This window comes from Stegostoma tigrinum, chromosome 1 (assembly GCF_030684315.1).
Source record: "Stegostoma tigrinum isolate sSteTig4 chromosome 1, sSteTig4.hap1, whole genome shotgun sequence".
Classification (NCBI taxonomy): domain Eukaryota; kingdom Metazoa; phylum Chordata; class Chondrichthyes; order Orectolobiformes; family Stegostomatidae; genus Stegostoma; species Stegostoma tigrinum.
In genome coordinates this window covers 181073082-181089599 of record NC_081354.1, presented here as the reverse complement: position 1 = coordinate 181089599, position 16518 = coordinate 181073082, and the positions used below count along the sequence as shown (strand labels likewise).

Below are 16518 nucleotides of genomic sequence, written 5' to 3'. Positions count from 1 at the left end.
TGATTACGAAATATTGAATAGACTGGAATAACAAGGTGTACAGCTGGACGAACACAGCAGGCCAGGCAGAATCAGAGGAGCAGGAAGGCTGACATTGCAGGTCTGGACCCTTCTTCAGAAATGGGGGAGAGCGAAGGAGGCACTGAAATAAATAGAGAGAGGGAGATGTGATGATAGAAGACGTTGAATAGATTGGGTTTGTTTTCACTGGAACGCAGGAGGCTGAGGGGGTGAACTGTCAGAAGTTTATAAGATTGTGAATGGCATGGATAGAGTGGAAAGTATGAGGCTTTTTCCCAGGGTGGAGAGGTCAATTGCTGGGGGGCACAGGTTGAAGGTGTTGGGTGTTGGGGGGGGGCGGGGTTAGTTTAAAGGAGATGTGAGAGGCATTTTTTCACACAAAGGGTGGTGAGAGCCTGGAGCACATTGCCAGAGGAGATGGTGGAAGCAGATACATTAGCAGTATTCAAGAAGCACTTCCTTGAATAGGAAGGGAATAAAGGGATATGGGTCCTGAAAGTGAAGACAGTTTTAGTATGGAGGGGCAAAATGTATCACTACAGTCTCGGAGGGCCGAAGGGCCTGTTCCTGTGCTGTATTATTCTTTGTTCTTTCTTGAATGACTTGCATTGGGTTATTCCAACACATTCCTGAATTTTGCCTTGGAGGTGGGGGAAGAGGTTTTATGGACTCCAAAAAGAGGAGTTACTCACCACAGAATTCCCAATCTGTGGCCTGCTCTGTTGCCATGGAATTTGTATGTCACATCGAATTAACTTTATAATCAATGAGCGCTCCCTGATGCTGAAGAAATTTTTTTTAAAAGTTGGATTTGTGTGACGTGGGGTGTCACCATCTGGGCCAGCATTTATTGTCCGTCCCTAAATGCCTTAAAGAAAGTGGTAGGGAACGGCATTCTTGAACTACTGCAGTCCATGTGCTGTAGGCAGACCCTCACTGCCATTAGAGTGGCTGTCCCAAGATGTTGACCCAATGACAATGAAGGAACGGGGCGACATATTTCCATCTCAGGACAGTGAGTGGCTTGGAGGAGAACTTGCAGAAAGTGATGTTCCCAGGTATCCGCTACCCTTCTCATTCTAGGTGGAAATAGTGGTTGGTTTGGAAGGTGCTGTCTGAGGATCCCTGGTGACTTGATGGGCTTGGAGGAGGAGGACTATTCAAGACTTTTGATCAAATGGTCAATGGGCTGAAAAATGGTAGATGGAGTTCAAATTTGGATAAATGCAGGGTATTATATTTTGATAAAACAGGGCCAGGACTTAGACAATTAATGGTATGGCATTGGTCAGTGTTATAGAGGAGAGGGACCTAGAGGTTCCGGTATTTAATTCTTTGAAGTTTGGTCTACAGAGCGGTTAAAAGGTATTTATCACGCTTGCCTTCATTGCTCAGTACTTTGAGTTTGAGAGTTGGGAAGTCATGTTAGGTGACGTTAGAACGTTGGTGAGGTCTCTTCTGGAATACTGTGTCCAGTTCTAGTCACCTAGTGGTAGGAAGGACATTAGGCTGGAGAAGGTTCGGAAGAGATTTACCAGGATGTTGCCAGTGTGGAAGGCTTGAGTTTTAAAGATAGAGACACAATAGTAACACACGTTCTTTTTTACAATAAAAGATGACTTTACTGGGTTGATCCCTGTCATTTCCCTTCACACAGAAAAATCCATCAATCCAGAACACCTTTTTTATCGCGATCCCCACCGGAGTTCACAGTCTTTTTGTTATCTAGCCACAGTATTTGCATTGGTACAGTGCAAAAAGATGTTAGACTGACTCACACTTAATGAAAACAGACAGGTATATTTGTTTTAAAAAAACTTCTCAGCACAGTGTGGAAATCAATTTTAATACACGACGACAAAAACTTGGGGGTGGGGGGGTATGGGTGCAGATGTATGGAGGTCACGCACTGGTGCTGTTGTGAGGTAACACAGTCCACCAGCCTGACCATGGGACACCCTGAGCATTGCTTTGAGGTTGGCAAAGCATCTTCTGGTCTGGAGGGAGTGTGCAGTCAGCTGTGGGAAGGAGTGACGAGTCTCTTGTTTTTTGGTGGTGGAGGAGGCGGTGGAGACTTAGGGCCTTTGGTCTCATCTGGCGTTGGCAGACAAGCAGCCTGTTGGGAAGGAAATGCCAAGAGAAAGTCAACAAAGAGTTGTTGAGCGAGATGTAATAAAAGCCCCATCTTGTCACCTCTGGCAAGGTTATGATGGCAGTTTGGGGGTGATTTACCCCGCCAAAGTTCTGGGGAGTCTGGTTTGAATCCCACCATGGCAGGTGGTGGAATCTGAATTCAATAAAATAAGTCTGGAATTAAGAATCTACCAATGACTGTGAAACCATCGCCAATTGTCTGAAAAACCCACAAATGTCCTTCAGGGAAAGAAGTTGCCATCCTCACCTGGTCTGGCCTACATGTGATTCCAGACCCACAGCAATGTGGTTGACTCTTAACCACCCTCTGGGCAATTAGGGATGGGCAATACATGCTGGTCCAGCCAGCGACGCCCTCATTCTGTGAATGAATAAAGGGAAAATGAAAAAGACCTGCCTCTCTCTCTCTCTCTCTCTCTCTCTCTCTCCACAGTGGCACAGTCAATCAGATGTCTCTGGTTTGTCCGTCAGTGGGTGAAACTTCCACTTTGTCTCCACTTTCCTTTCACCCCCTAAGCTTCGAAACCAAGCTTCGCAATCTTCCAGGTTCTTAATCGAAGTGAAGCTCTATTGCTGGTTTGTCAAGTGTTTGGCTGGCGCTTGATGCTTCAGTCCTCCCTTAGAATGATGACGTGGCATTCTCATTTAACTTCAAATCTTTAAAAGAAAACAATTTTCTGCCTTTTCTTTGACACCCAAATGTACTGACTTTGGGCAATGACCAATGCCAACTAATCAGGTCATAAGGCTAATCACTTTCAAAACTGGCCTGAATAACAGTGTGACACAAGATGTCCAAAGACTCGATCATAGTGACAGGGAGGTTAGAGGTTACAAGGCCCCAAAGCTGGCCACTAAAGGGCCTCTGTATTGCTAAGCTGGCTTTCATCGCATGCGTTTTAGCCCCATAAAAAGAGCACCATTGTATCAAGTCCAGACCCCATCATTTTCATTTAATTGTGTGTTTACGCTAAGTATAGCTACTGAGAAGTTGTGAAGGGAGCTAGATCATATGAAGAAGGAACAAGATTCAGGCCACTTGGCATTTCGAGCATGCTCTGCCATTCAGTAAAACCACAGCTGACTTGAATTTAACCTCAACATGTCATTTTTTAATTCATTCACAGGCCATGGGCGTTTCTGGCTGGGCCAGCATTTCTTGCCAGCCCCTAATTGCTCAGAGGGTAGTTAAGCATCGATCACATTACTGTAGGGTCTGGAAACACATGGTAAGGATGGCAGCTTGTCCGTCATAAAGGACATTCGTGAACCAGTTGGCTTCTTTCTCTCAACAATTCACAAAGTCTCCATGGTCTTTATTGAGTCTTAATTCTGGACTTATTTTTACTGAATTTAAATTGTGTAGGTGGGATGTGAATTTGAGTTCCCACACATTGCCTGGTCTCTGGATCACTGCTCTAACAAAAACATCACTCGGCCATTGGATCCCTTGTAATCCCCTCAAAATCTTTCATCCCCTTGGTGATCAAGAATTGGTCTACCTCTGTGTTAAAAGTATTTCAAGATTCTGCATTTTGAGGAACATTGACGAACTTCAGATAGCACAGAACAGGAACCTGCACTGTCGGGCTCCAAGTAAGTGTCTTCTCTTATCATCCTCTGGGTAAGGTGGTGGTGAAGTCACCACAGCCCCAGTGGGCTTCCTCATCATTACAGAGAGATGACTGGTGGTGGTTTGACTTAAGGGTCACCTTGGCTCAAGGCTGAGGTAGGATCTTCATGGTGACCTCAGTTGGTATGGGGTTTGAATCTGTGCGGGTTGGTGTCATTCTGCATCGCAAGCCAGCTAACTGACTGCTTCCTCTGTACGTGGTCATGTCCAATTCAGCAACTTTTCGTTCACTCTCCAGCGTGTGTTTCTCACAAATCTACTATGATGCCAACTTAATTACAAAGTTCAATGTCAAGCTAAACGTGGGGCCCAAAGTGTCCCATGACAAACCTGCAGCAGCATATAGATAGACTGGACAGTTGAGCAGATAAATGGCAGATGGAGTTCTATCCGGGCAAATGCGAGGTGATGCATTTCAGAAGATCAAATTCAAGGGCGAACTATACAGTAAATGGAAAAGTCCTAGGGAAAATTGATGAACAGGGAGATCTGGGTGTTCAGGTCCATTGTTCCCTGAAGGTGACAACGCAGGTCAATAGGGTGGTCAAGAAGGCATACGGCATGCTTTCCTTCATTGGGCAGGGTATTGAGTACAAGAGTTGGCAGGTCATGTTGCAGTTGTATAGGACTTTGGTTTGGCCACATTTGGAGTACTGTGTACAGTTCTGGTCGCCACATTAGCAAAAGGATGTGGATGCTTTGGAGAGGGTGCAGAGGAGGTTCACCAGGATGTTGCCTGGTATGGAGGGTACTAGCTATGAAGAGAGGTTGAATAGATTAAGATTATTTTCATTAGAAAGATGGAGATTGAGGGGGGACCTGATTAAGGTCTACAAAATCATGAGGGGTATAGACAGGGTGGATAGCAAGAAGCTTTTTCCCAGAGTGGGGGACTCAGTTACTAGGGGTCATGAGTTCAAAGTGAGAGGAGGAAAGTTTAAGGGAGATATGCGTGGAAAGTTCTTTACACAGAGGGTGGTGGGCACCTGGAGCGCGTTGCCAGTGGAGGTGGTAGACACAGACACGTTAGCGTCTTTTAAGATATATCTGGACAGGTACATGGATGGGCGGGGAGCAAATGGACACAGACCGTTAGAAAATAGATGACAGGTTAGACAGAGGATCTTGATCGGTACAGGCTTGGAGGGCCGAAGGGCCTGTTCCTGTGCTGTAGATTTTTTTGTTTCTTTGTTAAGTGCACAGATTCTTTTGTTAACATGAGTAGAGTTTTGGCTCACCTTATTCTGGAACTGCTCATTCGCTGACCCCTGGTGGACGGGGGGACTTAGAGGATCGCCCTGATCCTGGCTGAAACTCTCCAGGAGCAGAGGGTTAATCTTCTTTGGCAATGGTGGAGGCCTGGCACTCTTTACCCGTCCACCATAACCATTGAGTACAGTAAAGGCCTGTCCTGTGGAGCACAGAGAGCACCAGTGGGTGTTAGCAATCAGAAGCCTTACCTAGAGGACTCAAACGTTTGGGCACTGTGACAGAATGCTGGAAAAACTTAGCAGGTCTGGCGGCATCTGGCGAAAAACAGAACTAATGTTTCGAGTCTGGTTTTGCTGTTGAAGACAAGTCATATTGGACTCAAACATTAATTCAGCTTCTCTCTCCACAGATGCTGCCGGGATGTGCTGAGTTTCTCCAGCATTTTCTATTTTTATTTCAGATCTCAGTATCTGCAGTATTTTGCTTTCATTTTGTTCGGTCACTTGGGTTTTACTGGTCATGTCTCATTCTCCAATTTTGTCCCTGCACTGTTTTGGGCCGGCGAAAGCAGGGGTAAGAAACAAAACGTTGGTTAGGCCACAGCTGGAGTACAGTTGCCGCACTAGAGCATTGTGTGGAGGGGTGCAGAGGAGATTCATCCGGACGCTGCCTGGAATGGAGCATTTCAGCAATGAAGAAAAGCTGGATAAGGTCATAAGATATAGGAGCAGAATCAGGGATGGGCAATAAATGCTGGCCTGGCCAGTGGCGCCCTCATTCCATGAATGAATGAAAAAGAATTAGGTGATTTGGCCCATCGATAAGCTTGGGTTGGTTTCTTTGGAGCAGAGAAGGTTCAGAGGAGACTGGATTAAGGTGTATAAGATTACAAAGAGATCTTGAACAGTTGAGACAATGGGCTGAGCAGTGGTGGATGGAGTTCAATTTGGATAAATGCAGGGCGTTGCATTTTGGTAAAACAAACAAGGACAGGACTTATTCAATTAAAAACATGCCTTGGGTAGCGTTGTAGAACAGAGAGACCTAGGGGTTCAGCAATATTTTTTTTGAAGCTAGCGTCACATGTAGCCCGGGTGATTATAAAGGTGTTTAGCACACTTGCCTTCACTGCTCAGGCCTTTGAGCAGAGGAGCTGGGGCTTCATGTTGAAGTTGTACAGGATGTTGGTGAGGCCTCTTCTGGAGCACTGTATCCAGTTCTCGTCGTCCTATTATAGGAAGGATATTATTAAGCTGGAGAGGGTTCAGAAAAGATTTACCAGGGTGTTGCCAGGGACAGAGGGTTTGAGTTATAAGGAGAAGGTATATAAAGCTGGGACTTTTTTTACTGGAGCATAAGAGGGTGGAAGATGACCTTATAGAGGTTTATAACATAATGAAGGATTTAAATAAAGTGAATGGCAGTTTTTTTTTCCCCTAAGGTGGGGGATTTAAAGGCTAGGGAGCATATTTTAAGGTGATAGGAGAGAGATTTATAAAAAAGACATAAGCGGCAACCTTTTTACACCAATGGTGTGTTGAATGAACTTCCAGACGAAATGATTAATCAGCACAGTGACAGTGTTTTAAAGATATTTGGATAAGAACTGTTTGGAGGGATATGGGTCATACGCAGGCAGGTGGGGATGGTTTAGTTTGAGATAATGCTTGGCATGGACTGGTTGGACCGGAGGGTCTATTTCCATGCTGTGTGACTCTATGAATCAATGAGGGGTATTGTCAGAAAGCAGCTTTCCCCTTAGTTGAAGGGTCAATAAGAGAGGGCGTAATTCAAAAGCTAAGGGCAAAAGATTTAGAGGGGATCTGAAGAATTTCTTTTTCTTGAGAGTTGTGGGAGTTTGGAATGCTCTGCCTGGAAATGTAGTTGAGGTGGGAAACCTCACAACCTTTTAAAAGTACTTGATGAGCACTTGAAATGTCTTAATATTCAAAGCTATGGAGTAAATGCTGGAATGTAGAACAAGTGTAGATTTAGAGTAGTTTCTGTTGGTTAAGACTTGATGGGCTGAAAGGCCTCTTCTGTTTTGTATGATTCCTTAAAGGAGGGAAGGAGAAGGAAGTTTCCTGTTGGATCACAGGCTGCTCCATTATTAGCTGCTCTCAAAATCCAGATCAACACACTGCTGAAAATAATTTGAAAAGGGAAGTGATGGGATGGAATGAACGAAACACAGGAGATGGAGTAAATAATTTAACCCCTTGATCCTTTTTGGCCAGTTGATAGCAGCAGGGCAGGTTTGCACGAAATCAACATACGCTCCCTTGCCACACATCCCCCAATACCTTTGCAGGGTGCCGCATTGCAGGCCTAGCCACTGTTAGAAATTACAGGATAGAAAGAAATTACCATTCTTGGAAAGCCCTCCCTTACTGATGCAGAGTACAATTCATGACAACCTGTTGATCAAAGAGACAAGGTCACTGCCCTTTGTGTAATCTGTATTGGCAGTGGGTACAGCAGTGACTGGTGGGGCTCGGTTGGTCACTTCTCTCACCCTCAAGTGCTGTAGGTTGAATGCAGCTGAGCCTCTCCTATGCAGTACACAGGAGGTGCTGTATTGTTGGAGGTGCCATTGTTTAAATGAAAGGGGGTCAAATATTAGACTGAAAACTGTGTTACTCTGTCTACAAATATTACCGAGCCCAGATGGTGTATCCATCCATTGTGGCTCCAATGGCTGTCTCAATGAAGTGAATTTCGATATAACCGGTCACTTAGTGAAACTGCACTCATATCATCGTGATGCCCAATAGAACATCTTATGGCACCAGCTTGAAGGTTTCCTCGGCTGATATTAATCACTTCACCAACATCTTGAGACAGGTCACCTAGTTATCATCAGATTGCTGTTTATGGGAGCTGGCTGCACGTCGATGAGTTGGTGTGTTTTCTCCATTGCAGGAATGACTACGCTTAGAGTGCTCTTCGCTGTCCTCAAGGTGATTTGGGACCTCCTGGGGTTGTGAAAGGCGCTATATAAGTGTGTGCTGTTTTTTATATTTCCACTTGCTTGAGGTCAGTCTGTACTGGCTTTTCGTTATTTGTTCACGAGATGTGGGTGTTGCTGGTTGGGCCAATATTTATTGCCCATCCCTAAATGCTGTGGAGAACGTGGTAGTATGCTGCCATCTTGAACTGCTGCAATCTTTTGGGCTCAACCCCTTAGTTCAGACCAGCCAAGTTAGCTGCATTTTGAAAAGGGAAGCAGGTAGGTTTGCTATATTATGGTTAAATGGCCAGAGAGCCTCCTGTCCTGAAGCAGATCCCAGGCGTGCCCTTACATTTTCCGAAACAAAAGGGATCAATCCAAGAGGTTTCACACTGGGAGATCAGAGTGAGAGGATGTGCTGAATTGCTCATTTGTGGAGCAGAGGAGTTGACAGATGAAGGAAGGGAACAGGGCGCAGCGTGTGAAAACACCTCGATGCAGCACCTTACCTGCTGGACTTGCAGTGTTTTCATCAGCAGGCTGTTTTGAATTGGGATTGCTTTCCAACATTCTCGTGTCGCCGACCAACTGTGACAATCTTAAAGGCTCCTGGAAACAGATGGGAATTAACATTATCGAAAGGTCATCATGAGTAATCGGTTCTGGCAGGATTTGGCTTAAAGACCCCCATCTTTCCCAGGATAGTGACATTCTCCCCAGAGTGCACACACACACACACACACACACTGGACTGGATTTCACACAAGTTGCAAGGAACGTTCATAACATTTAAGAAGTATTCAGGTGCACATTTGGCGACGCTAAGACATACAAGTCGAAGGGCCTATTGCTGGAAAATAGGATTAGAATTCTGAGAAGGTAGTTTTTGACAGATGGGCTGAATGGCCTTTTTTCTGTAGATGTCTATGACTCTATGAACATGGAGCCACCTAAAAATGACAGCCTGATCTGATTCTGAAATTCCCAGCTTGTTGATCCTGGCTGCAGTGATTCTCACTGACATATGACAGGACCAGTGAGTCTCTACCCGTATCCTAGATCTACCTGGCTCCTATGTAGAGGTAAGCAATTCCTGGTCACCACAATCTCTCTCTCCCCACATGTCCCACTGAAAATACCCATGGAATAAGGCCACATTCTCAAATAATTTACGGTTAACAGTCCCAGAGGAGTCATGAACCACTGTCTTCACTCAGGAATCTTTTGAACAATAGCCTCAAAAAGCCTTTCCGAAGCTCCCCATATGCATGCATACCACCTCAATGACAGCTTATGCCCCCTCTTCCATTTCCATGGGACTATACAGCCCTATACCAACTCAAAGACAATTCATGGCCTCCCATCCATGCCTGATGAAAAAATTTGAATGATGACCATCAAACAATAGTTGTTAAAAACTCCTCTGGTTCGCTAATGCCTTTTTGAGGAAGGAAATCTGATGCACCCAGACTGGCCCTCCAAACCCACAGCAATGTGATTGACTTTTTACTGTCCCTCAAAATAGCTCAGCAAGCGACTCAATTTCTTAAAAACACCATGTGATACCAAGGAATGAAACAAGGTGGACCACCCATCATCGACTTCAGAGCTAGACACGTAGAATCAGCCCTGTTGACCCTGCAAAGTCTTCCTTGCTGACATCTGGGGGTTAGTGCCAAAACTGGGAGAGCTGTCTCACTGGCTAGACAAGCCTGACATAGTTGCATTCATACCTTACAGACAATATCCCAGACATGGTTATGTTTTGTCTCACTGGTAAGACAGACCCAGCAGAGGTAACAGTACAGTATTAGACAGTCGGGGGGGAGCTGTTCCGGGGGCTCACATTGACACCAGGCCACAAGAAGTCTCATGGCATCATGTCAAACGTGAACAAGGATACCTCCTGCCAATTACCACGTACGGTCCTCCCTCAGCTGAGAAATCAGTACTCCTCCATGTTCACCAACATTTGGAGGAAGCACTGAGGATGGCCAGGGCACAGAATGTACTCTGGGTTGGGAATCTTCAATGTCGACCATCAAGAGCGACTCGGCAGTCACACTACTTATTGAACTGGTAATGTCCTAAAGGACATAGTTGCTAAACTGGGTCTCCAGATAGGGATTAAGGAACCAACAAGAGGGAAAGACATGTTTGACTTCTTGACATTTAGCACCTGCCTCAGGTATTAGGAAGGAGAACTTTGCAGGGATGGCAGGGCTGAGTTGTAATTTCTGGTGCCTAGATCAATGCCAAGTGATCTGACTGGTTTCATGCCTTTTTTGAGATTTTTTGGTCATTTGAGCAGCTTGCTAGGCCATTTCAAAGGGTAGTTAAGAGTCAACAACCGTCATTTCCAGGTTGGTCAAAAATAACAACCTAATTAATCAAATCCCATTTTCCAGCAATTGACACAGTACCATGTGCACATCCAAATGTTTCTTAAATGTGATAAGAGTTTCTGTCTCTAACACCCTAACAGGCAGTGAGTTCCAGATGTCCACTACCCTCTGGGTGAAAAAGTTCTCATTACATTTTTTCATTGGAGCGAAGAAGGATGAAAGGTGACATGATAGAGGTGTACAAGATGATGAGAGGTATAGAGTGAATTGTCAGAGACTTTTTCCCAGGGTGGAAATGACTATTACAAGGGGGCATAACATTAAGGTGATTGGAGGAAGGTATAGGGGAGATGTCAGAGGTAGGTTCTTCACACAGAGAGTGGTGGGTGTGTGGAATGTGCTGCCGGCAGTGGGAGTGGAGTCAGATACTTTAGAGACTTTTAAACATCTCTTGGATGGGCACATGGAGGATAGTAAAATGTAGGGCATGCAGGGTAGATTGACCTTAGTAGGCTAATAGGTTGGCACAACATCATGAGCCGAAGGGACTGTACTATGCTGTGCTATTCTATATTCTATATTAAACTTTCTGCCTCTTACTTTAAATCTATGTTCCCCGATCATTGGTCCCTCGAAACAGAGATGGTGAACTCACAGCACCAGCATGTTGGTCAAGGCTGTCATTGAGGTGGTATGCATGCAATAGGGGAGCTTCGGAAAGACTTTTTGAGGCTATTTGTGAATAAGAACTGACTTTAAGGGGATCCTCAGGAAAAGTTGAAAGTGACTGATCTGCATGTGTGTATTTGATTGTAACTGTTCAGTTTGTTATTTGCAATGTTTAATGGGGATCAGAGAAATGTAGGCATGACACATTTGTTACATTGTAGAAGTTCACAAACTTCATGTTAGGTCATTGACAGATGAAAGACAATTTCCCCAAAATATGGCTTATATATTTCTCAACCCAATTCTTCTGCCTTCTCCCTGTAACTCTTGATCCCCTTACTAATCAAAAACCTATCTATCTCTGCTTTAGATACACTCAAGGACTGCTGTGGAAATGAATTCCACAGACACTGGTTCACCTCAAGCAAGGAAGACAGGGATTTTACCCCATGGAATGTGATTGCCAGATAGTGAGGTACCTCGGTGATGTCTGGAGGAGGAGGAGGTGCAGCCACAGATAGCTTTCTGGAGGCAAACAGCCCGCTGACTCTGTTCTCCTTCCTGGTGAACTTCTTCTCCTCAACATCTTTCAACCCACTGTCCAGCGATTTCTCCTGGGAACGGGAGCTCTGCTTCTTTGGCAACGGTGGCTCAGACGCACTGTCAGGAGCAATAACAGCGGCTTGCATTTAGATAGCGCCTCTCATAACATCAAGACAAAGTGCTAGACAAGCAGTAATTTTTTTTCTGAAATATGGGTTACTGTTGTAAGGCAACTGTCAATCAGCACACGTACATTCCTACAAACACCGACTTTTTTTACCTCTCCAATTTTAGTGTGAGGATGAACACAGGTCAGGATTTTTCGAAAAATCTTTTCATGGGACTTGGGTGTCTCTGACTCAGCCAACATCTGTTGCCCATCCCTAACTGCACTTGAGAAGGTGGTGGTGAGATGCCTTTTTGAACCTCTGCAGTCCATGAGGTGCAGATACACCCAACAGTGCAGCCAGCATTCCATGATCTAACAGGGGTTAGCAGAAGGCAATGCTCACATCACTGTGTGCCAATTGTTGAGAGAGAGGATATATCGGACGGTAGCAAAGTATTGAACATGTGGGTTGCTTTGACCTGGAACCTCTTGAGAGTTTATAGGAGATGTGTGCATCCAGGGGAATGTGGAGTATTCCAACAAACTCCTGACTTGTGCATCGTAGATGGTGAACAGGCATTGGGAGACAGGAGATAAGTCATTCACCACAGGATTTCCAGCCTCCAACATTTTCTTTCAGGCACTGTATTTATATGTGGCTAGTCTAGTTCCGTTTCTGATCAGTGGTAACCCCTGGGATGTGGATAGAGGATTCAGTAATGGTAAGGCCATTGGGTTTCAGAAGTTTGATGTAATGTCAAGGGACAGCATTATTTATTGGTACTTTTAGGGTTCAGCTTGTGATTGATTGCTGCACTTATTCTTAGTTATTATGCATTATTAAGGAGGTCGCAGACCATGGGGTGTGACATCGCTCAACTTGAAGACAAAAAGACCATAAGATATAATAGTAGAATAAGGCCATTTGGCCCATCAAGTCTGCTCCACCATTCAATAATGGCTTATATGTTTCTCAATCCAATTCTTCTGCCTTCTCCCTGTAACCCTTGATTCCCTTACTAATTAAGAATCTATCTATCTCTGTCATAAATACACTCAGGGACTTCTGTGCCAATGAATTCCACAGATTTATTACTCTCTGGCTAAAGAAATCCCTCATCATTTTATTTCTCATGGGTCATCCTTTCATTCTGAGACTGCACCTCGGTCCTAATAGCTCCTACAAGTGAAAACATATTTTCCATGTCCAATCTGCCCAGTCCTTTCAGTATTCTGTACATTTCAATCAGATCCATCAACATCCTTCCAAACTCCATTGAGTACAGACCCAGAGTCCTCGACCTCTCCCCATATGAAAGCCCTTCATTCTCGGATCATTCTTGCACACCTCCTCTGGACTCCTCTCAACACCAACATATCATTCCTGAGATACAGGGCTCAAAAGTGCTTGCAATATTCTAAATGTGTTCTCATATAACCTCGGTAGCACATCTCTACACTTATATTCTAGCCCTCTTGAAATGAATGCTAACATTGCATTTTCCTTCCTAGCTGCCAACTGAACTTGCATGTTAACCTTAGGAGAATCCTGAACTTGGACTCCCAAGTCACTTTTGTGCTTCAGATTTCCAAAGCCTTTGCCCATTCAGAAAACAGTCTACATCTCTATTCTTCCTACCAAAGAGCATAACCTTAAACTTTCCCATATTGTAATCCATCTGCTACTTCTTTGCCCACTCTCCCAGCCTGTCCAAGTCCTTCTGCAGACTCCCCACTTCCTCAACACTACCTGTTCCTCCACCTGTCTTTGTGTTATCAGCAAACTTAACAGCAATGCTGTCAGACCTTTCATCCAGATCATTAATGTATAACGTGAATAGTTGTGCTCCCAACATGGGCTCCTGCAGAAGTCCACCTGTCACTGGCTGCCATCCTGAAAGAGACCCCTTTATCCCCACTCCCTGCTTTCTGCCAGTCAACCAATCCTCTACACTTCATAAAGTAAGTCCTTGTCTGCAAAACATCTGGGGTTGTACTGACGATGTGAAAGGCTGTGAACAATTAACAATTCTTTCTTGCCCTACCTCTCTCCAGGCACTTTGGGTGATTCTTTATCAGGGCTTGAAGAACTCAGGGAACTCAAGGAGATCACGGACAATGGCCGAAATGATCGGATCATGGAGCGAGGGCGACTTCTCCCATCTCCTCCTCCTCGCCTCTCCTCAAAAAGGGACTGGAAGAAGAGTAACACAACGAGAAGAGATTACTTTCTCAAGCTTTTTCAGGATCTCAGCCTCCTTTTGACAACGTGATTCTTCTTTGGTTTATTTAAGGAATCAAACACTGGAGGGGTCCAGATTAAAATAAGCCTGATTCACATGACTCACACTCAGGATTAAATTAAGGATCTCATTCCAAGAAGATTCAAGCCAATGAAACATATGTCTTTGTTTTATCAAACAAACATTACAGAAGTGAAACATGAATAAACATCAAAGACTATATTAGTACTGAGAAGGTGTAACTTTCAGGATAGGTTGAACAGACTAAGGCTCTTTGTAGTGAAGGCTGAAGGGTGAACTGTTGTACATGTGTTCAGATGTAAGCATAGAGCACATTTGTTAAAAGAATTGTGAACTAAACTATGGACATTAGGGACAGAGCAGGGAGCGATTTAAGCATGACTATCATGGAGTAAGTCATTCGGCACACTCAATGTCATGTGAGCTGGCGTCACTTTTGCGATCTTATTGATAATTTTTGCCTTATAATTGCAGAGATCTTTCGAATGACAAAGGTGATCCACAGGGTAGGTGTTGAGAAACATTCCATACTTGGGTATTGCTCAAATCTTAGGGTCAAAAATATCAGACAGACATTAATAAATCCGATTGGAGTTTATTCAAGGCACTAAAGGATTCAGAAGCAATTTCTTTACCTCAAAAGTGGTGAGAAGGTGGAACTAACTACGATGTGAAACAGTTGAGGCAAACAGCAGAGGTGCATTTAAGAGAAAACTAGATAAACACATGAAGAAAAAGGAATAGAAGGATATATTGACAATGTAGGATGATAAAGGTTGGGAATAGACTCTTTGGACCATAGAAACTAAACTTAATTAGTTTGTACAGTTTTGAATTACTTGTTACATTGGTTAGACCCTCAGCATGTGACACTTATAGCTATTGTGCGCTTCCATTCATTTGGTTTGTCTCCAGCACAACTTTACTTTTATTTTTTTCTAATTGTCTCTTTGCCTCATTTAATTGGATTATAGGACATCCCTTTGCTTGTTATTCAGCTGTTGACACTTTATTCATACCGTCTAAAATTTCAGGTCATCTGCAGGGTCTTATTATTCGACACTCCACGCACACCATTTGTATGATCTTTGATCTCCTTGCCCTTGATCTCTCTGCCTTTGTGCTTCTCTCTCACTTCACCTGATGAAGGGGCTATGCTCCAAAAGCTTCTGATTTCTGATCGAATCCCTAGAGTGTGGAAATGGGCTCTTCAGCCCAAAAGGTCCACGCCAACCCTCAAAGCATCCTGCTCAGCCCCCCTTAAACCCACACATCCTTGAACACTATGGGCAATCTAACTTGGCCAATCCAACTAGCCTGCACATCTTTAGACTGTGGGAAGAAACCAGAGCACCCAAAGGAAACCCACACAGACACAGAAAGAACTTGCAAACTCCACACAGACAGTCGCCCAAAGGTGGAGCTGAACCTGGGTCGCTAGTGCTGTGAAGCAGCAGTGCGAACCATTGAGCCACCCTGCTGTCAAAATTTTTTTTTCAAAGTTTGGACCAGGTGGACTATAACCTGGTGTCATGTGACTTCTGACCTTATCCACTCCAATCCAACACTGGCACCTCCGCATCATGTATTGTATCTTTGTCAATGTATATAATTCTGTGATCCCGAATGACTGGATAATGGGCTGTTGATATTGAGGATAGGACTGCGTTGGTCACAGGGAATAATTTAAAAACGGTTACACTCAATTATCTACCTGCCTTACATCTTACTGCATTTGTTTTTCTTTACTTTGATCAATCAGTTTCCTCTACGAGAAACACATAGTCATTTCCTGACCAAGATCCGAGTGTACACAAACATCTGTTGGGTTTTATTTTGTGGCTTTAATGAAACACATTCCATGCGCTCATCATCTCTTAAAGAACTTCCTGACATCAGTCCCAACTTTTGACTTTTGAACCAATTTGAACTTAAGGCCCAGTACCTTCACTTGGCCTATAAGACCATCAGAAATAGGAACATGAGCAGGCCATCCAGCATTTCACAGCCACCTGCCTCTGATTTCCTCACTGATCAAGAAGCTTTCGATCTCAGCCTTAGACATAGAGGAGCCCCACAGCTCTCTGTGGCAAAGAGTTCCAAAGACGAACATCCTCTGAGAGAAGAAATTCTTCTTCATCCCTGTCTCAAATTGGCATCCTTTTATTCCGATACCAGTCCTAGATTGCTCCTAGACTCTCCCATGAGGGGAAACATTCCCTGCAACAAGTGCCCCCACTCCTACTTTCACAATTTGAATGTCTCCATGGACTCACCAGGTCTCGCACTCCATACTCATTCTCCACCTTCGACTTGAGCTGGGTAAAGCACTCCTCCATCCGATCGTGGAAAGGTTTCAGTGCTTCAGTGACCTTCTTCCCATGAACTCTGATCCCTTCCTCCAGCAATGGGATCTTTAAAGGAGACAACAAGAGATATGGCAGCAAACTCCTTGTTTATTGTCCAGGGTTTAGAAAGTTGAAAACAGATATTAAATTCTTCTTTTAAAGCCCCTAGGTTCACCATACTTGGGGGACTGTGAATAGTTCCAGTCTCCATACCTACACAGAAAACAAATTAAAGAGGCACTGGAGAAAGTGCAAAAATGGATTTACTGA

The 16518-nt window shown here is 44.3% G+C and overlaps 1 protein-coding gene across 2 annotated transcripts in view; it reads right to left on the bottom strand.

Annotated features, from left to right (window-relative positions):
• Positions 1-1651: 1651 nt before the first annotated feature.
• The window catches only part of LOC125454992 (dedicator of cytokinesis protein 2-like), a 1138509-nt gene continuing 1123642 nt past the window's right edge, over positions 1652-16518 (bottom strand). For both annotated transcript variants that reach the window (XM_059650430.1, XM_059650433.1), the window contains 7 exons: positions 16177-16314; positions 13682-13830; positions 11464-11644; positions 8480-8579; positions 6144-6248; positions 5047-5219; positions 1652-2137 (listed from right to left, as the gene is read on the bottom strand). In XM_059650430.1, the coding sequence (XP_059506413.1) occupies positions 2036-2137; positions 5047-5219; positions 6144-6248; positions 8480-8579; positions 11464-11644; positions 13682-13830; positions 16177-16314 (948 nt within the window). In that variant the 3' untranslated portion in view covers positions 1652-2035. The remainder of the gene's footprint in view (positions 2138-5046; positions 5220-6143; positions 6249-8479; positions 8580-11463; positions 11645-13681; positions 13831-16176; positions 16315-16518) is intronic.